Source organism: Natator depressus, chromosome 11 (genome assembly GCF_965152275.1).
Source record: "Natator depressus isolate rNatDep1 chromosome 11, rNatDep2.hap1, whole genome shotgun sequence".
NCBI lineage: Eukaryota > Metazoa > Chordata > Testudines > Cheloniidae > Natator > Natator depressus.
The window spans coordinates 29098857-29120473 of record NC_134244.1 but is presented as its reverse complement, the minus strand read 5'-3'; the positions used below and the strand labels follow the sequence as shown (position 1 = coordinate 29120473).

Sequence of the window (21617 nt, the reverse complement as noted above, 5' to 3'; positions counted from 1 at the left end):
ACTAATCATATCAACATTCAAAATCAAACCTTATATCCCAAGCACCTAACTCCACAGAGGTTTCACAAGACTGGGAAAAAAATCTATAGAGGTAAATTAGGATATACAGTGCATGAGGTACTTTTCAAACACATGCTGTGAGGGAACGAATTAGGCACTTTTAAAATACATGTTGTGAAAAAACAGTGTAGTTCTTTTGCAGAAAGAGATTCTAAATCTAATTAGCATCCCAATTGTATGCTGCTTCATGCTTTGGGGTCTCCTGAGTATTTGAGACAATTCCCCAGTGAAAAATATGTTTGCCTCTTGCTCACCCCTTGAAATACGTACTTCTGGCAGCAGATCTCAGAAAATCTATTGATTGTATCCGTTGCTTCCTAAAGTGGGGCACTTGGCTATTAAAACTTACCAGAATGAAACACTGAAGCAAATGCAAGGTTACACAGTCATTTGACATTACCAACACCCACATTTTTAATACATCTACTTTCTAAAGGGCTGCATCCATTTTTTAAAACATTATATTTTGTCTTCTCATACAAAAACATCTAAGGCAAATAATACTCTTGGTTTTTATGTGATACTAAACTATCAAACTACCACCTTCGGGGTATTAGTCCCATTTTCCATTGCATTTGTAGACAAAAGGCTGGATCGATGAGGCGCAGACTGAGAAAGCACCACATAGTGTAGACACTTTGGGCCAGCCCTATTAAGACTGGCCAGAAAATATTCATTTTAGTCAGTAAGGTTTAATTGTTCTATTAACTATCTTTGATTCCACATGAACATTATTTTGGGAGTCTGACAATTGGCCACATGATTAACAGAGGTCACAGAGTGGGAAGAGTTTGGAAATAGGGCACATACAGGTTTGGGGAGCAAACAGAGAACAAGCTGAATTTGTGAAAAACAGGCAAAATTTGGATCTACTTTTCCATTCCGCTTTTTTAATTAATTTGTTTATACTAGTGACCTCCTTGGGAGGGAGGCTCAAATTACTACATTCCCCTAACACCCAGTTCAGTTAAATTCAGTGGGAGAATTGTGTAAGAAGGTATACAAATTAAAACCCAGTGTGGGAGTCTACTGTAATCAAGATGCCCTAAGTATTGAAATCCCCACACTAAGCAGAGAGGCAAGGGAAGACAAGTAGAAAACAAAACAGAATGGGGGACAAAGGAAATCATCAAGGCATGAAACAGTATGACGGCATGAAGAGATCCTACACTGCCTCTGGCAGATATGGAATTAAACCCTCTTCCCAAAATATCCAAGTACCGCTGCACTCTGCTAGCCAGGATCAGTGAAGAGGGGGTTGCTTCTAGGAGTAAAATAAAAATGGCACAGGTCGGCTAGTCTTCATAACTGAAATGCTGACAGACTTGTCTTTAGTACTAGGAACGACTATCACCATTGCTAGGCTGCAATTTCATTCCAGGCCCTTTTTGAAAAATAGAATAATTTAACTATTCCATTGTCTATATCACTATCCCAAACACTTACATAATGATGCTTTTTACCAATAATGTATCCACTTCAGAATGTACTTTCTAAAGTATTTTAGAATAAAATGAAGGTTAATGTGATTTTCTAATGCATTTTGAGTGCATTATTTCACCGAAATGCATTAAACAACTAACCCCAGTCAGCCTGGAGCACCTGCTGGTAAGGTGTAATGCAAAAGCAGCTAGAATGGCAGACACCTAGGAACAAGGTATTATTATTTCCTTGTTTCATACTCCTATAAACCAAAGTGTATTCTTAATTGATATTATTAAAACCATTTATTGTAACAAGCTCAGGTGGCCCTTGCAATGGGATCTTTGTATTATCAAACTGTATGTGAAAAGAGAACTTGGAATTATCCATTCTTTTAGAAAATATACCACGATACAATAGGCGATTTTTTAAAAAAACTACCTTAATTTGGTCAAATGCACTGGTAAATCATATCAAAGAGTCCTTTCCCTAGCACAGCATCTTTATTGTTCTCAATCCATTACATCTTCTTCCATTTTTGATCAGAAAAACAAACATAAAATAACAAATACAGAAAAACCATAGCTAGTCTGTTGCAAATATGTTGATGTTGATTGGTGGGGAATTTTGTTGCTTTTTAAAAAATATTTTGGATGATATTTTTACTGGGTGGCAGGGTGAATAAGTATCTTTTAGGATGTTTAAAATGAAATTTAAAAAAATTAAGGAGTTGAGACTATTCTCTCTCACTCAGCATACCCCTTTTTTGCACAGGCATGCCACGGCAGTCATAGGATACTCATGTTAACTCAACCACAAATCAAGTGTCTTCAGATATCATGAGGGCCACCTGGGGCATGCTCAGAGTTCCTGGAGACCAAATTTAGGCTGCTAGGTAAGAGATTAACGTCCAAGACCTCCATGGTAGCATTCTCTGAAATGCTTCCAGTGTCACATACAAAGCCAATTAGACAGGCAGAACCGCAGGGTTTCAGTGCATGGATGAGATGCTAGTGTAGGAAGGACGACTTTAGGTTTATTATGAACTGGGGAACCTTTTGGAAAAAAGAGGAGCCTATATAGGATGGATGGGCTCCCCTAAACCAAAACAGAACCAGATTACGACCTTTTTAATTTTACATGCCAGCAAACTAGAGGCTGGGGGAAAGCCAACAGGTGTGGAGGAGCACATGGTTTGGACAGAGACATCCCATGGGAAGGATCCATTAACCAGGATTCTCTGTATCTTAGTAAAGAGGATAGAAGTTGATAAAATACAGGTAGGAACTGAAGAGAAACAGTCAAATGAAAAAGAGTCCCCATTCAATTACATCACATGATGGCACACAACTAAAAAGTGACAAATTTTAGAAGTGCTTGTATACAAAGGCTAGAAGTCTAAATACTAAGATGGGTGAATTTGAGTACCTGCTATTAAATGAGGATATTGATATAATAAGCATCACAGAAACTTGGTAGAATGACCATCAATGGGACATGGTAATACTAGGATACAAAATATATAGGAAGGTCAGAATAGGTTGTGCTGGTGGGAGGGTAGCACTATATGTGAAAAGCATGGAGTCAAATACAGTAAAAATCTTAAATGAATCAAATTGTACCATGGAATTTCTTTCCATAGAGATGCTATGTTATATGAGTACAGTAGTAGGAATATTATACCTGCCACCTAACCAGGATGGTGAAACATTCAGGGAGATTAGAGGGTCTATAAAAATAGAAAACTCAGTAATAATGGGGGATTTCAACTATCCCCATATTGACTGGGTATATGTGACCTCAGGACAGGATTCAGAAATAAAGTTTCTAGACACCATTAATGACTGCTTCTTGTAGCAGCTAGTCTTGGAACCCACAAGTGGTAATTCTTGATTTAGTCCTAAGTGGAGAACAGGATCTGGTCCAAGAGGTAAATATAGCTGAACCACTCAGTAATAGCAACCATAACATAATTAAATTTAACTTCCTTGTTGGAGGGGAAATACCAAAGAAGTCTACCACAGTAGCATTTAATTTCAGAAAGAGGAACTACAGAAAAATGAGGAACTACAGTATTCACTCGTTCATAAGCTGAATTGTTTTAGTAAGAAAGGGAAGCATCAGAGAAGGCGGTCGGCTTATGAACAGGTATAGAGAGGGAGAGGTGGGACACAGCCCCTCCCCCCAACGGGGAGGGGGGGGCAAGGAGAGGCAGCAGAGCTAGAAGGGAAGAGGCCGGGCCAGAGTCTCTCCGCTTCTGGCCATGCTGCTCTTCCCCAGCCTCCGAAGCAGCTGCAGCTCCGGGGCTAGCAGCCTGCGGCCGCGCCGCCCAACCTCCCAGAGATAAATGCATATTGGAAAACATAATCCCAACTTTACATACAAAATGATGGGGTCTAAATTAGCTATTTCCTCTCAGGAAAGAGATCTTGGAATCATTGTGACCAGTTCTCTAAAAACATCTGCTACATGTGCAGCAGCAGTCAAAAAAGCTATCAGAATATTAGAAACAGAGAGATGATAAGACAGTAAATATCATAATACCACTATATAAATCTATGGTATGCCCACACCTTGAATATTTCACGCAGTTCTGGTCAGCCCATCTAAAAAAGAGATAGATTAGAAATGGAAAAGGTACAGAGTAGGAGAAATTTAAAAGACTGGGACTATTCAGCTTGGAAAAGAGATGACAAAGGGGGAGAGATGATAGTGGTACTCTCTGATGGACCGCAACCTTGTTGCAGTGGAGAGGCTTGCGTGGGCTAAAGATCCTCGTCTGGAGTGTTTATACTCCAGATAGGGTCCCCCTTGGTGAGCAGGTCTGAGGCGAGGCTCCTGACTAACCGTGGTCCAAACTTCAAAAGACCCCAACAGCGGAACAGGCACATATAGAGGACCTAATAGTACCCTGCAGCTGTGAAGGCTGCAGCAGGAAGGAGGCCCTTGGTTGTCTTGGATCTCCTTGCCACTGGATCAGTGTTTTCCTCCTGTCAAGTTTTCTGTGGTCACTGCCTGCGCACCGGTTTCCCCACATTAAAAGATTTCATGCACAGGCCTCTGCCAAAGGGTTCACACCCACACAAAGTCCTATGGCGACAGACAAGTCATGGTCATTTTGTGCTTGGTTGAGACAGAAGTGCATTTCAACAGCAGTGGCTGTGACTGAGCAGGCCTTTTCAGGGGGAGGGGGGCTAGAAAAGGTGCTCCAAACATAGGCTGTCTCTCACTCCTCTGACTGGATGGCCCTATCCAGTGGGATCACTCAACTCTGCAGCTGAAACAAAAGATACAAGACAATGAATTTTGCCACCTGGACTGTCCACACCCTTATGGACTCTTAGCACAGTGAATGTCCAGAAAGAAGAACTGACATAATTGCCAGAGAACTGACAAGACTCAACATTGGCATTACAGCTCTTAGTGAGACCCGCCGGGCCGATGAGAGCCAATTAAAAGAGGATGGAGGTGGCTACACCTTCTTTTGTAAAGGACAGCCACCCGAAGAGAAATACATTCACGGGATTGGATTTGCCATCAAAAATAAGATTGCCAGTCAGCTTTTGGAGCTTCCCGGGAGGATCAACTAGCATCTCATGACTCTTTGGCTCAAGTTTAGCAACAACCAATATGCCACAGTCATCAGCGCATATGCCCCAACACTCGATGATGAGGAAGACAATAAGGAGAAGTTTTATAGAACTCTTGATGCAGTCCTCACAACCACACCTAAGGCAGACAAATTCATCCTCCTGGGAGATTTCAGTGCCAGAGTCGGACGGGATTCCCAACTCTGGAGTGGCACAATAGGCAAATAAGGGGTGAGAAAGGTAAACCCCAATGGTATTTTCTTCCTCAGCAAATGTGTGGAGCATGACCTGCTCATCACAAATATCATCTTTAGGCGAGTAATACATTTAAGACCACCTGGAAACATCCTCTGTCCAAACACTGGCACCTCCCTGACTATGTTATCGTCAGAGCCAGAGACTATACTGACATCATATAACACAAGGTCTGAGAGGTACCGATCGCTGTTGGCCAGACCATCAATTAGTAAGATCAGTCATAGAATATCAGGGTTGGAAGGGACCTGAGGAGGTCATCTAGTCCAACCCCCTGCTCAAAGCAGGACCAATCCACAACTAAATCATCCCAGCCAGGGCTTTGTCAAGCCTGACCTTAAAAACTTCTAAGGAAGGAGATTCCACCACCACCTCCCTAGGTAACGCATTCCAGTGTTTCACCATTCTCCTAGTGAAAAAGTTTTTCTTAATATCCAACCTAAACCTCCCCCACTGCAACTTGAGACCATTACTCCTTGTTCTGTCACCTGCTACCACTGAGAACAGTCTAGATCCATCCTCTTTAGAACCCCCTTTCAGGAAGTTGAAAGCAGCTATCAAATCCCCCCTCATTCTTCTCTTCCGTAGACTAAACAATCCCATTTCCCTCAGCCTCTCCTCATAAGTCATGTGTTCCAGTCCCCTAATCATTTTTGTCAGGTACCTGCAGCTTGCTCCACCACACCGCAAACACCCAAAGACTAAGCAAAAGCGATATAATGTCAAAGCACTTCAAGACCAAGCCAGCTGCAAGACATTCCAGCAACATCTGACAGAAACTCTCTAACCTGCCTGACAACATCATTGACATTCAAGAGCACTGGGATCAACTTAAACACCATTCACAATGCATGTGCTGAAATTAGAGGATATTCCACTCATCAGCACCAAGACTGGTTTGAGGAAATCCTAGCATTAATTCAACAGAAAAGAAATACATTTTGTAACTGGCAAATTGATTCCTCTAACAAATGAAAACATGAGGCCTATCACCTGCTTAAAGCCAAAGTCCAAAGGAAGCTACATGACATCAAAAACAAGTGGTGGCAAAAGAAGGCCTCTGAGTTCCAGGGTTTAGTAGACCAGGATGACATGAGAAGCTTCTTTCAAGCAACCAAAGCTATGTATGGGCCAAGCTCCAAAGGCCCAATCCCCTTACATTCTCAGGATGCCTCCACCCTCCTCAGGTACAATGCATCCATTAAACAACTCTGGAAGGAGCACTTTTAGAGTCTACTAAACCACAAATCCATGGTCTCTGAAGACACCATTGAGTTTATTCCACAACTCTCAGCAATGGAACACCTTGCTGATGCCCCACCTTTTGAGGAAGTCCAGCATGCCATCACTCAAACAAAAAACAAAAAAATCACAAGACACCAGACCCAGACAGCATCCCAGCTGAGGTTTTTAAAGCTGGTGGAACAATGCTCCAGCACAAACTTTGCCAACTCCTCGCCAAAATCTGGACCTGCGAAGAAATTCTACCTGACTTTAAGAACCCCAACATTGTTACATTAAAGAAAGGGGATATATCTTTGTGTGGGACCAACAGAGGTATTACTCTCCTCTCCATCACTGGAAAGATTCTTGCCCGTATCCTACTAAACCGCCTCCTCCCCCTTGCTAAGAGACTCCTCCCCAAACCACAGTGTGGCTTCAGGCCACCCCAAGGCACAACCGACTTGATCTTCGTGGCACAACAGATTCAGGAAAAGTGCAGAAAGCAACAATAGGAACTGTTCATAACATTCATCGACCTAACCAAGGCCTTTGACTACCAATCGTGATGCCCTCTGGAAGGTGCTATGTAGGTTTGGCTGTCCACAGAAATTCATTTCCATCATCGGACTACTCCGTGATGGGATGACTGCCGGCATTCTGTGCAATGGCTCAGAGACCGAACCATTCATCATTCGCACTGGTGTCAAGCAGGGCCGTGTTATTGCTCCAACACACTTCTCCATTTACCTTGCCGTGATCCTGATTCTCATTCGCGACCGCCTTCCTGATGGAATCGGGATTGAGTATCATATGGATGGCCAACTCCTCAATCTTTGATGTCTCCAAACAAAATCTAAGATCACAAGAATTAGCATCACTGACCTTCAGTATAGAGATGAGTATGTCATTCTTGCACACACAGAGGCTGGCCTGCAGAGCACCCTAAATCTTCTTACAGATGCCTATCACAGCCTATGTCTCTCTCTCAACATTGGGAAAACCAAGGTACTCTACCAGCCCTCACCTGCACAAACTACCTGAGGACCATTTTGCATACCTTGGCAGCCACCTCTCAAAAACAGGCAACATTGACACAGAAATTGAATACAGGATCCACTGTGCCAGCACATCCTTTGGAAGACTACTCAAACGAGGATCATAGTGATCTATAAAATCATGAATGGTGTGGAGAAAGTGCATAAAGAAGTGTTATTTACATCTTCATAGAACACAAGAACCATGGGTCATCCATTAATAGGCAGCTGGTTTAAAACAAACATAAGGAAATATTTCTTCACAGAATGCACAGTCAACCCGTGGAACTCATTGCCAGGGAATGTTGTGAAGGCCAACACTATAACTGGATTAAAAAAAGATTTAGATAAGTTCATAGAGGATAGGTCAATCACTGGATATCAGCCAAGATGATCGGGGATGCAACCCCAGGCTCCAGGTGTCCCTTAGTCTCTGACTGACAGATACTGAGACTGGACAATGGGGGGCTGGATTACTTGATTGCCTTATTGTGATCACTTCCGTTGAACCAGCTGGCATTGGCCATTGTCGGAAGACAAGATATTGGGCTAGATGGACCACTAGTCTGACCCAGTATGGCCATTCTTATGTTATTTTTGACTGAACTCCTGAAGTCCTGGAATATTCAGGCAGTGAAAGCGTGTGTGGCACCAATTAGGCTTTTAAAATGAATGGATTTGGTTAACATTCTAACACATGGTGCAGAGGATTAGACACAAAACTCCCACTGATAATAGGATTTTGGAATCAAATTCTTCATGAACTATTGTGTAAATTTTATCCCGGGGATTCTGCTGCTGTAGACTCAAGGTACATTATCAACACGAGAGTGGGAAGACTACTGAGAGATTCATGATAAAACATAGCAACAGCACCTTCAGTTTATGACTAGCCAATTCTTTCAACATTTTAAACAATGATTTCTAAAAGCTGCAAAATATAATGGGCTTCCAGATGTGAGGTTCTGGCTTTAAACGGATATGATTTGAAATCTGAAAAGGAGTACTTGTGGCACCTTAGAGACTAACCAGTTTATTTGAGCATGAGCTTTCGTGAGCTACAGCTCACTTCATGAAGTGAGCTGTAGCTCACGAAAGCTCATGCTCAAATAAACTGGTTAGTCTCTAAGGTGCCACAAGTACTCCTTTTCTTTTTGCGAATACAGACTAACACGGCTGTTACTCTGAAACCTGATTTGAAATCTGTGATTTTAAGGTATTAATAAAACCATAAAACCAAGCTTGTCTAAAATGTAAACCACCTTACACTGGCATTAGATTTTATACAAAAAAAAATCTTAAAAATGTATTATAAAATAGATTTTAACTACCCTTATTTTTAGGGGGGGGGGGGTTCAGCCAAAAAATGAAAACACAGGTTTAAGCTCACAAATACAAAAGCTTTAGCTCATAAAGCCTGTGGCAGCTTTCAGGAGACTGGCTACTACCAATCAAGAAACTATTTGAAATAGAAGAGGGGAAAAAACCTCTTTATCTGAAACGCTGACTTGCTGGTAAACACTTATTTTTTCTGATCACAGACACATTTTAAATTATTGTCTTTGATGAGGGGGGAGGGAGGGAAGAGTTTTCCATCTGAAATGTTGGCAGTTCTGTAAAGACTAGTTCCTTTTTGAACCACTAGGTTTAAGCTGAGACAGCCAATATGCCGAAAACCGCCACAAGCTTTAAGAGGCTACAGGGTTGTTATATGTTTTATAAAAAGCTATGGTAATTTAATATTTTCATAAAAGAAACTGAAGATGGAATAAAAGGGAAAACAAAAATATGAAATACATTTTAAAATCACAGGGGAAAGAAAAAAAAACTTATGGGACTTCACAGGTACATCTTTTATGCACACCAAAGCAAGGGTTCTAATCTGCCTAGATACAACTCATCTCAATAAAGGACACATTATATTGACCAATCATACATTTAGTATGTCTGATATTCCATAACAACGGGGCTGCATGATAGGAAGAAGAAATTTCCCAGGGTAACTTCATTATGGAACTCAGTAGGGGAGCAGAGAAGGGGGTCTATCAGGCCAAAGTTTCCTCTTCTAAAAATATAAATAAATCAAAAAGCACTATGATGGAAGAGGGCATGATTGCTCATGCACTTGCACAGACAGAGTACAGAAAAGCCCTGTCATAAGGGTGGCTGAGGATGGGGGCCTACAGTGTCATTACTGGTACCAAGGTCAGGAGCACTTGAAATGGTCTTGAATTATTATTTTTTGGTCAAAAAATTGCTGATTCATCAAAACCTAAGCTTTTCACTGGAACATACCAGTTTTGACAAAACTTTTGTCAGGAAAGGTTTCTCAGGTCCAGGACGAAATTTCTGGTCATACTGAAAAAGAGACACAGACCCATCCCAGAAGAGCCAACAGTCTAGAGGTCAGGGCACTCACCTGGGATGTGGAATGATGACCTGGCTACTGTGGTTTGGGTCTCTCTCTCCCTCTCTCTCTCTCTCTCTCTCTCGTTTTTCACAAAACACTTTGAAAAGTTGCTGTTTCAGCCTGATGTGGAATGGGAACATTTCTGAAATCTTGAAAAGTGATGTGGGACAGGAAAGCCTTATCCTGATCTACTCTAAAAGCACTTCCCCCCCAACCCAAAGCTTCTTGGGCTGAGAAAGGGAAGGACAGGGCAGAGGCTCGACATTCATTCCCCCATCACATACTGTGCACCTGGCAGTTTGCTACACCAGTGTGTCAGGGAGAATTCGCTGTGTTGGACATAGACTTGTCACAATGCACTCCTTCCCCATGGCAGTGGTGAGACCAGGAAGGAGACTGTGTAACAATCTCCCTCTGGGCTGCACTCCTTGCTTGGGGCTTGCTTTTAACATCACAGTCTAGCCCTTAATAAATGCAGTAACACTGAAGATACTATACCTTCCAGGTGCTATAAACACCAACTCTTCAGCTGATGTCTCAAATGACATTTTTGACACGCTTTAGTACCTATGTCCTTACATTCTTATTTTTGCTATTTTATATATTTTTGAACCAATAATTAAGTGACTCTTATTGAAAAATGTTGCATGTTTTGTTCATAAGGGAAAAAATACTGCATATTTACTATCTGTATACCCTGTGATCCCTGTCAGTTGATTGTAAATGTACTTACAAACATTTGTGCAATTATTTTTACATGTTACTGAAATATAAAAATCATAAATACAAGAATAAGTTTAAAATACAATATTTTACATACATTACTCATATCTGTTGTATAGGCATTTCAATTTCTGTATGATAAGTTATAGCAAGATATGCATTATCTTAGAATCATTCCTTCATTTCATGATTTTCTTGAAGTTCTTACTCTGGACTAAGTGAAAACATGAGTCTTTTCCTTGACATGCATACAAGAGAGAAATATTAATGGGAGCCATGCATGTACATCAAATGGAGGAATTAGACTCATGTTTTCACTTTTTAATATTTTGGCTCCCTGATTGCCAGGCCACTGAGTACTGCTATAGTCCAGTGAGCAATGCAGAACAGTTCTAGAGCTGCTCTAACTTGCACCAGTTGCAACTACTTCCAAGGGATCACCAGAATGCAAGACTGATCTGACTACATCCTCTTTTTCTTAGAGTTAATATAGCCAAAGAACTTTCCCACTAGTTTGAAAATAACATGCTAGAAATTATCTCAAACAAGACTTCTTAAGACCTTCAATTTTTTCTAGACTTAAATAGGCAATATTTTTTCTTTAAAAAAAGAATATAGAAGGATTTGACACTTGAGAAGGAGATGCAGAAAGAACTCTAACTATACTCTCCCACGCCTCTCACTCACATACATACATACATACGCATATTCATTTTTCAGATAGATCCACATTTCATAAAATGATCACAAAATGATTTCTTACCTGGGGATATTATATAGAAGAAGTCTTTAAACTCATCCATCCAGACCTCTGCTAGTCTCCTGTTGTTCTTGTTGATTACATGTCCGGTGCCACCAGGAAAAGTGTAAGGGGTTGCCTTACGGAACACGTGTCCAACATGAGAGCATGTTACAATCTCCAGGGAGCCTCCACACTGCCAAATCTGAAATTAGGCAAAATATTTTAAAACTGTGTATGAAAAATATCCTGCAAAAATTCTGTTGCAAGAAGCAGCCAGCTCTAAGAAAACATTTGACAGATGACTCCTTACTTTGTTTTTTCATCCCAGAAGTGTATAGAGATTTACACATCAATTTTTAATGTAATTATACAGGTCAAATTTCACTAATGATAAAGTACGTGCAAGACCATAGACTTCTGTCATCTTGTGCAAGCTTACCTGACTTGTAGACTCAGCCTATCACTTTAGACACACACACACACACACACACACTTTTTCGAGCACCCTACACTATAAATGGTGTAATTATGCTATGCACTAATATTCAATTCAGGACGTCAGTTGTTCTTTTCTTTGTAATGATTTTGAGTTTCCAAGAATTTCATTCTGCAATTCATAGCGTTTTATAACAATAGAAAAGAGCATTGGTAATTTTTACTGGCATCGTGTTTTTTGGCTATTTAGAAGATGGTACAATGGTCCTTGATTGTAATATTATAGGTATAGATATGTATATACACAGTCACCATGGCCATCATCCTGCTACATACATGAAGCACTAGGCCCAAATGTATGCTCTTTGGCTCCAAAACCAGTCCCTCTCTGTGGTGAGATAGGCAGCTCTGTTACCATAGACTAGCAAGAAGAAACCTATACACACAAAAGAAAATCTGATAATCTCCACGCAATGGAAATTACTGGTTTACTTAAGTCCTGGAGCCAAATTCTACATTCAGTTACATCAGTGTAATTCCACTTCTTCAGTGGGATTGCACTGGTATAACTGAGGGCAAATTTTGGCCTTAGGCTTTGAATAGTCCATCAGACCTGCAGACGTAATTACATTGAACAGCAGCAAGTTCTCACAAAACAAGATCCACCTGCAGGACCAATGTAATTTTAAAGTTCCAGGACTATACATAGGTTAGCGTATTATATACTCTTGCCTGTAATCTTGCTGTTCCTCCCCAGTCTCCATGCAGGCGACTTGGGGAGATAATAAATTCTTCCTGTCTGTCTCCTTCTGCTTCCCAGCAATGTCTCTGGAGCTGCCAATGAGCCAAAATTAGGGCATCAGCTCTCAATGACTCATGTATGTTCCTATTTAAAATGTTAACTTTTTAATATTAGAATCTAATAACCTAATCTTTGATTCTGTGCAATAGACCTCAATGAGAACAGTCCAACAAATCAGATTTTCCCCTTTCTACTTCTTGTCTTTTTTGGCTACCGAATAGTAAAAAAGCACTGGAAAAATTCAGAAGTCTTTAACATCTCTTTCTGGGGACTCATAATTCACTCCTACGTTTCAGCATCCAGTAGCCCTGTAATTTGGTAAAAAAATATTCCACTCGGGTCACAGACCTTGCCGACCGATTTTGAAACTGTTATTCCTGTGTGGATTTCACAGAAGCATGGAGTAGGGGGAAATGAAGGGCAAGGATGTATCACATTTACAACAGAAACTTATTTGCAACCTTAAGTATGTAGTGCTACTGCCGCTGAATAATCTAGATTGACATGATTCCAGAAATTACGCGAGTTTAGTGGTGTCACCATTCCAATATAGAAGTTTCACTCTATCTACTAATTACCTCTGCATAAATCTGTAATGTGGTTACTACACTTATACTTTTCAGTTTTTCACCTCACAATGCACTTAATCATATCCCTCAGAACTACTCCCTTCTCTATGTTACCTATATTATGTACTTTCTTTGGAGCTCACACTTAATTGACATTCATCCCCTTTTTTGCTGTAAGCAAAGAGAGCAGCCACCATCGAACCCATCCACCTTCTATGTCCCCTGACAACATAGTTTATGAAGTCAATTTACAGCACTTCCTGATCACTAAAAAAAAAAAAAAATACAAAAAAAAAATACAAAAACTTTCTGGCATCTTTGACAAGAAAACTGTTACATTTTTGTATTTAGTACTCCTTGAAATAGACATAACATTTAAGAATGAACTGTATGAATAGAAATGTTGTTGCCATAGTAACAATATAGCTCTTATTTAATTAAAGCTAAACTCTTTTCTATAATTTCATTAGTATGCTAATGAATGTATTCTGGTGGGATTAACAACAACAACAAAACATTCTTGCGTTTAACATCTTGTGTTTTATATTCAGTGACAATTAGTCAGTATAGATGAAACTTCAAGCTGACATACTACAGAACAGTTGCTAACTTTTTTAAAAAAGGGAATTAAATTTACATTACTGTATATATTTACAAACCACCACCAAAACAATATATTTCATGTATTTCAACATTATGCCTCTCATTAAGCAACACTAAGATACTTCTCTAGTATCAGATTTTCCATTCCTCCCCCTGCTGATTCTACTGTCCACCAGGAAATTCCCAAAATATTTGTTTTAAATTTATACTCCTAACTTTTCATTGCTCCTGATACAACCTCCTCTCCAGTAAACTTGTCACAGGACTACAGAGGTGTCTAGATTCCATTGTGAAGAACAGCATTTTAACCTTTCAGTCTTTTTTTTTTTTTTTGTAAACTGCTTTTAAGCATTCATAGGGAAATTGACTACTATTAAAAATGTAGTATTTAAACTATATGGAATCTGTGTAGACATGACCAAAACTGGGGTGACAAGCAACCTGTTAATATTTTGTTTTGATCACTGGTTAGTCATATAACTGCACATGAACACACCTTTGAGTTGGAAACAAGTATGGTATTCATGTGCAATCCATATGACTAGCAATTGAACTCTGCTTCACAATACAGCAGTTATATTCTGCTGACTGGCTACAATTCCTTTTAACTTACTGTATAGCAGGCCTTTAATTCAATTTTTTTCTGGAAGTGCTGGAATTTGTATTCTACAGCTTCCTTCAAGTGAGGGCATGTAAAAATGTAATGGGAGAGAGTCTATTCTTGAGTTTTTTGTTGTTATCAATCCTATTAATGCCTTGCCTCCATTACTGTAATATCTAAGTTCCACACAATCTTTTAAAGTATATTTATCCCCCCACATCGTTGTGAGGTAGGGAAGTACTATTATCCCAGAACCTTTTATACGAGAACTGACTATTGTATTAACAGTGAGAACTGACTGGATCAATAAGTTAATCCATTTATTCATGTTTGAATATTGGTGACATCATAGCAGAATTTTCAGAAGCCTTCATGAGCCATCACTAATTTTGAACACTTAGCAGCGACCTTTCACTGATCTGCCGCACACCATCCATCCACTTGCTACTCATCCCCTACTATGAAGGCCCTTCACCATTCCTTCCATAACAACTTTCTCAAGGTTATTTCCATCTCTGTGCCTAATGTGACCAAAGTTTTTATGTTTGTATCTGTTGATTTCTGACATCAGGGTTTGCTTCTCTCCAACAACATTTCTAATATAGGCATTCATTCTTTTTTTCCCCATCCAAGAGATATACAAGAGTCTTCACCAAAACATTTCAAAAGCTTCAGTTTTCTTCTTATCAGCAGCATTAACTTCCCACTATGCACATCCACAAATTGCTATGGAAAAAGTTAGCCTTTTCACCAGTCACACCTTTGTACATTTTGAGATGTCATGGTTTTTCCACACTTTCTTAAGGGAGGTCAGCCCAGGTGGTCTTCTGATTTCTTTGGAACTGCTTCCTCGGTTGTATAAATATGATCCCAGATAATTAAATTCACACCTCTATAGCTTGTCCATTAATTGTAATGCCTGCTTGCATCCTGTTTTTGTTAGTCATGTTTTGTAATGGCAAGATGCTATAAACAGTACAGTTTAAGGCTAGGAGGGGAGTAAAGTCCAAAATCAAGAGTCCTCAGCTGAGACATCCCTGCTGCTGGTGTCAAAGAACATCTAAGCCAAACTCACCTGCGTGCTAGTGTAAGAAGTGACCTTTCAGATGTTTAAAGATAATCACAAACACCATGAACTGTACTGGGAAGCAAATAAGAATCCAATGAAAAAAACTTTGTCTATTGTTGTACGCTCTTTGCTGCCTCACCTCCTCTTGAGAGGCAGACAGCTAGATTCCACACTGCCTGAAGCCTCTTGTGGTCTACAATATAGCACTATAATGTTTCATCCTGAAGGTGACAAACGTGTGAACGACAGTGGCAATGCCCATATTAGGAATGACTGCAGTTGCATAGATGATAAAAGACATTTTGGGCCAAAGCTGCTAAATGAGAACAGCACGGGACCAAAGCATCCCAGAATGCAAACCAATTTGGTAAAAGATGTGCACATCTTGCTGATAAATGATAGAGATCCTGACTCATCCCACCACTTCGTGTTTTCTCCTTCCACAAAGCATCATTTCTGTCTTGTCAATACCAAGTCAAAGCAAGATCACTTACATTCAGGTCCCTGTGTTTGCAATATACACCCCAGCAACCAATCTATGGATGCCCAGAAGTGAAATATCTCCTACACCCATTTGTCCTTTATAGCATAAATTACTCTGATCTATTTAAAACAAGTCACGTGATTTGATTCCATTTTTTACACCACCCTTATAGTTGCTGAAAACAACAGTGATACTATTGGTCTTTGTATTGACTATTGCACTGCAGGTAGAATATCCAGGTCTGACAGTATAATCATAGTTTAGGCTGCTATAGAATTCTCCAACAGTTACCACGGATACTTAAACTTGACAATTTAATAAAAATTCAGTAGATGTTTGATGTCTGGTAGATCACACTGGGGCAAGCAAGGCACAGTCAGCTTCTTACTGCCAAATACTCATCTTTTGATACAGCTGCTTTACGAATTGTCCATTCTAATTTCCAACCTTTTAAAACAGAATCATCTGACTGCAAACAACGGAGGTTATTAGAAATAACACTTCTGAATTGTTGGTGAGAGCCTCATTCTTGAAGTCACAACTCTTCTGCATGCTTAATTTCTCTTTTCATGGTGAAAAATGCATTTTAGGTTAAGATTTCAAGAGATCCGGATAATGAAAACATTTTACATGCATCAGTAATCTGTTTCACAGGATTTTAGAAAGGGAAATTAATACTTTTTTTTTTTTTTACTTGAACATGTTTATCAGAGCGTGTATTGATGGTTCAATTAGATCATTCATCAATCACAGTTTACACACAGGCATTGAAATCACAGTACAAAAAGACATGTTTTCCATCACATGAAAATGACTATAATCAACACAAGAAACAGCTGCTTTGATAAGGAAATATGTAGAAAATTTATTTGAAAATAGCCATTAATAATAATAATTAAAATATGCTGTAATAATGAAATTAGCTATTTCAATGTGCTTTTGATACTTCCAGCTAACTTTTCACAAAAATGAATCTGAGGATGCAGTATAGACAGCGGTGCACAAATTTACTTGTAGAATAAATAGAGCTTAGGTGCACAAACCTTATTGCATGCCCAAAGGAAAGAGCAAAAATAAGTGGGAGTTCTGAGTTCAGGGATGTATATTAAAGCATGTAAGCACATGTTCAGTGCATTCTGGGTACAAACTGTGCTCCTAAAATTAGTCAGCAGAGTTGAACACTTATGGAATATTGAAAAACCCTTTGGGCTAATTTTTTAGAATGACTGTTTGGCACGTAATTAGAGCATCAAAATTACACAAACACTTAAAATAATTTTCAGTGTCACCATCTACTTTAGTTTTACTTCTGAAAAGTAAGCATGCATGCAACTTTTCCAGCCTCACTACGAGTTACACTGGCTCACGTTATTTTGTCCATAATTATATAGTGCGGCTTAGGTCTTTTCAACAGCTAAATCAGTGACTGTGCCTAAAATAGTGTACTTAAACATTTAAATCACCTGTGTAATCACTGCAATTTTTCAGGTGCAAAAATAAAGACTCAGATAAAGTCAGGTTAAGGATCTGGAATTAATAATCCTTTCTGCACATTGGGATAAGCATTACCCACATTAGTCAATGGTTGTATCAGGAAAGCAAAATCCAGTAAAGTGGTGCAAGCTAAGAAGCAACATATAAAAGAGCCCGAACATGGTGCAGCTGTCAGACATGTCCTTGGGCATCTGAACAGTGGCCATGTGTTTTTCAGTGATTGCCATAGTTAGGCATATAGTAAATGGGGTGGGTTTTGGTTACGCAGACCCCCTCACTGTTTTTCTGGAAAAGGCTCTATTCTGCAGTGCTGTGTGGCTGTTGCATAGTGATTTTGATGACTGCTATAATGTGAGTGTTTCTTAAGGCAGAGAGGTACCACCCAAGTAACACAGCTGAATTAAACATGCTTTCCCCTCATTGATTTATTTGGATTTCTACAATAATAAAAAAGGTGTCTGTACAAATCTCTAGGCACACACAATACTAGGCACAAAAGCAAGATTAAACAATATCTTATTCTCAACACAGTATTAGTTTAATTTTCTTTAGCCTTGACACGCTCCATTTTTCTAAAGGACAACCCGTTTTCTGGCTTAAACTCCCTATTTAATGCTCCACTCACCTCAGAAAAGCCCACCTCCTGCTATTTAAGGCTCCTTTTCCACTATGAGGGGGCTTTGGGCATTCCCTTATGAAAAAAAAACCCCTACAGAACTGAATAAAAAATGAAAAATATTTGAAACATCCTGTAGAATTTAAGGGAAATAAATTCTTGCTATAGAAATTCCCTAGAATGGATTTTAAAAAAACCTAAAGAAAGAATGTAATACAGAATAAGATCCTAACAGGCTTTAGAGTAATTCCTATAAAACTCTATTAAGTGTCTTCAAAACACAGGTGGTTTCATCCTTACTAAATTGCTTAGAACTTTTTAAGAAAGGTCTCAATTATGCACTTCGGCCAGTTACACTATTTAGGTGCTTAATTACACTCACCTAACTGGTTAAAACACCTTTTACACCACTGGACTATTTACTCCTGAATGGCTAAATGTTCCACTTTATTTTTATATGGTGCAGTGAGCAAAGTGAAAAATTAGCAACTCCCAAGCCTTCACTGTATGCAATCCTCTTGTAACTATAGCATGTTGTTTTACAGCCCAAGGCATTTAGTGAAAGATGAATGTGACAACTCGTGATGTGTATACTGCTTTGTTAAATCAGTATCAGAAAGCTATACAGGAGACAGGTGGGTAAAGCTGTAGGCATAAACTGTACACTACAGCAGAGAGACAGAGGGATAGATTTAGGGATATTTTCTTTTGTTAGACTAAAGTTCTTTATTCTTTGTTAAAGGAGATATTGCATCATATTTTGCCAAATTGCCATTGTTCTATGACTTGCTACAAATAAAATCATTAAAGAGAAAGTACCAAAGATCAGTAGCACAGCTAAAAGATTATATTGATTTATTTGAAAATACAAAAATCATATTTAGTAACTTGCATTACCATTATCTTGTGGAATATTTTATGTGGAGTTGTGTGACTGTTTTCCCAACAGAATAGATACACATTTCATTATGTATCATTAATCTGTATTATCTGAGCTAAGCCTTGTATTGTTACTGCAAGCAATAAGGGAAATAGGATGGCTCCAATCTGTATTTTTGTGGAAATGAAAACTTTGTGGAACCATACCATTTGCACACATTCACTCCACTGCTCAAGGATCTCTGTGCAGTGCAAATAACTCCAGCTGGGTAATTCAATATACTAAATATTAATGTCTACTGATTACACTCCTAAGCCTTTTCTGAAGTGATGAAAACACTAATCCCAGTTCCTCATCCATCAGGATAAAAGCAGGTTATTGAATACTGATGCACCTTCTTGAAGCCAGTTGAATAACAGAGAAAGCAGCTTACAAATTAGCTGTAATATCTAGTCTAGATTTACTGTGGACAAAGTATTGAGTGAGAAAGAAACCATATAGTCCAATTAAGCCATTTAATATTTGTGCTTATAGATGATGCCATCTTCACCAGGAAGTGGGTGGACAGGCAATGGGACTCAAGAAAGCAGTTGTAGACATCAACCCAAAAGACAATTGTAGTCTGCAAAACTTTTATAAATAACCATTAGAGGAGATATTTAGTGATCCTGATCCTTTTGTGTTTGCATTCCTAGGGTGGTGCCTTCTTAGTCAGAAGTGACACCAAGAATACACAGTTTGTTCTTGTGATTTGGGAAGTGAAGGACCCTCAGGGTACCTCTTCCCTCTCAACTAGAACATCATATGAAAAGAGAGAGAGGTATTAGAAGATCTGAGAGATGTTAACAATGCCAGTTGTGGCTGACTCCTACTCACAAGACTTTTCTCAATTAAATGTTTGGTTTTGAAGTTTTCCGAGGATAACACAGGTTCCTGCAGCAAACTTCCTGCTTTACTATCATGTTCATCATGCTTCTGGTTGGTACACACACACATATCTTTGACTCTCTTGGGACAGAACAATAATTAGTCTATCTTTGATTTCCTGCAGCTTTTGAAAAATGTTCTTATCCGCCACAATTTTGTTTTTGAAGTTTTGCTTATAATTAATATATGTTGAGCTTCAACGGGAGCTAAAGCCACAGTCTTTGGTAACAAAAAGTCTGCTAAGGGAATATGCCCACATCCTACCCTTCAGAATAATTAACTTTCAAGTGGTCTTGTTTCCATTTTAGGCTTTATGGGATCATTTTCTGACAAAGAAACATTAAGGAAACTGTTTTGCTAAGGCACCTTTGAGATTGAAATCTCTATGCCAAGAAAAGCAATGTAGTGCATGCTTGCTCTCATAGAATGATATAACCATTACTTTAATGATGTCTCAAGTGCACAGTAACGAACAAACTAAAAAAAACAACCCCAAAATATAAGTGCTCCTTTCATCTGAGAAGTGTTTTTATTAGAGTACAATCTGCATACTATGGAGTACATTATTGCATTAATAAAATTTGTCTCTCTCTTCAAATAGCTTTGTAACATCTTGACTCCTTCATCTGAACATTGTGGCAACCTTTTGTTCATTCAGATCTAAAAAAGAAATCAGCTTGGCCATCTCAAACATGGCTGTAGGGACTCTTTTTCTAGAGGAGGGATTCCAACATAGCCATGATGTTATAACCAATTGGTACAAGCATGAATAAGTCAAATGAATTGTTAGAATTCTCCAAGTCTATGTCAGAAAGGGAAACAATGGATGGCAGTAAGAGATTACCATTGGTAAATTATGAAGGATGTTCATTCAGGAGAAAAAGACGCACACACAAAAGAGTATTAACCCCCTTGAGGCTGTAGGAAAATAGTGAAGTAACAAGAAAATCATGTCAAGCATCTATCAAACCAAGAGTCCCAAAAGTACATTTGCACTAGGACTCTGCATTTTTTGTTCATTTTGCACCAATGCAACTCAGACCACGGTTAGCTGAGGCAATGATAAAAATGCCTGAATGTGCTATATTAGTGCTTCCACTGATGCTAGCACCAGTGCAGCTGAACTGGGGCTGGAGAAAGTGAAAAACGTTGACAAGCCCTCGAAGTTGCCATCTATTTCCAAAATGTATTACATGCTGCATCAATCGGAGCTTATAAAGATGAAGCACAACAGGATAAAATGCACAGTGACAAAATTATCTTGAGTGTAAAAACTCTTCTACACAAAAGGGAATGGATGCGCTTTATGAAAGAACAGACCAACAGATTCCCAGTTCTGTAACTGACAGGTAACAATTGGTAGGTGTCAATGGGCACCTATTATTGTCATATTTTGCATTTGAAGAATTAACAGGCATGAGTCAGCACAAGGTTAACTAGTCTCTCCTAGTGAGAATGAATGACCATACCTTCATATGCACTAGCATACACCTTTTTAAGTGTATATGAGTTGAGGTAGTCCCAAGACTTACAAATCTTATCCATTCTTAACTTCAAAAGGAAAAAAACCACTTTATTTTTCAAACTTGTCTTGATTATTGGTAAAGCAGATCAAAAAATTTCTAAGTTTCAATTTTTTGACGAGAGAGAGAGAGAGAGAGAGAGAGAGAGAGAGAG

General features: G+C 39.1%; 1 protein-coding gene across 4 annotated transcripts in view; it reads right to left on the bottom strand.

The window, feature by feature from the left end:
• The window catches only part of GALNT13 (polypeptide N-acetylgalactosaminyltransferase 13), a 415890-nt gene that overhangs the window by 123912 nt on the left and 270361 nt on the right, over nt 1-21617 (bottom strand). For all 4 annotated transcript variants that reach the window (XM_074967361.1, XM_074967360.1, XM_074967359.1 and 1 more), the window contains one exon: nt 11482-11662. In XM_074967361.1, coding sequence (XP_074823462.1) covers nt 11482-11662 — 181 coding nt within the window. The remainder of the gene's footprint in view (nt 1-11481; nt 11663-21617) is intronic.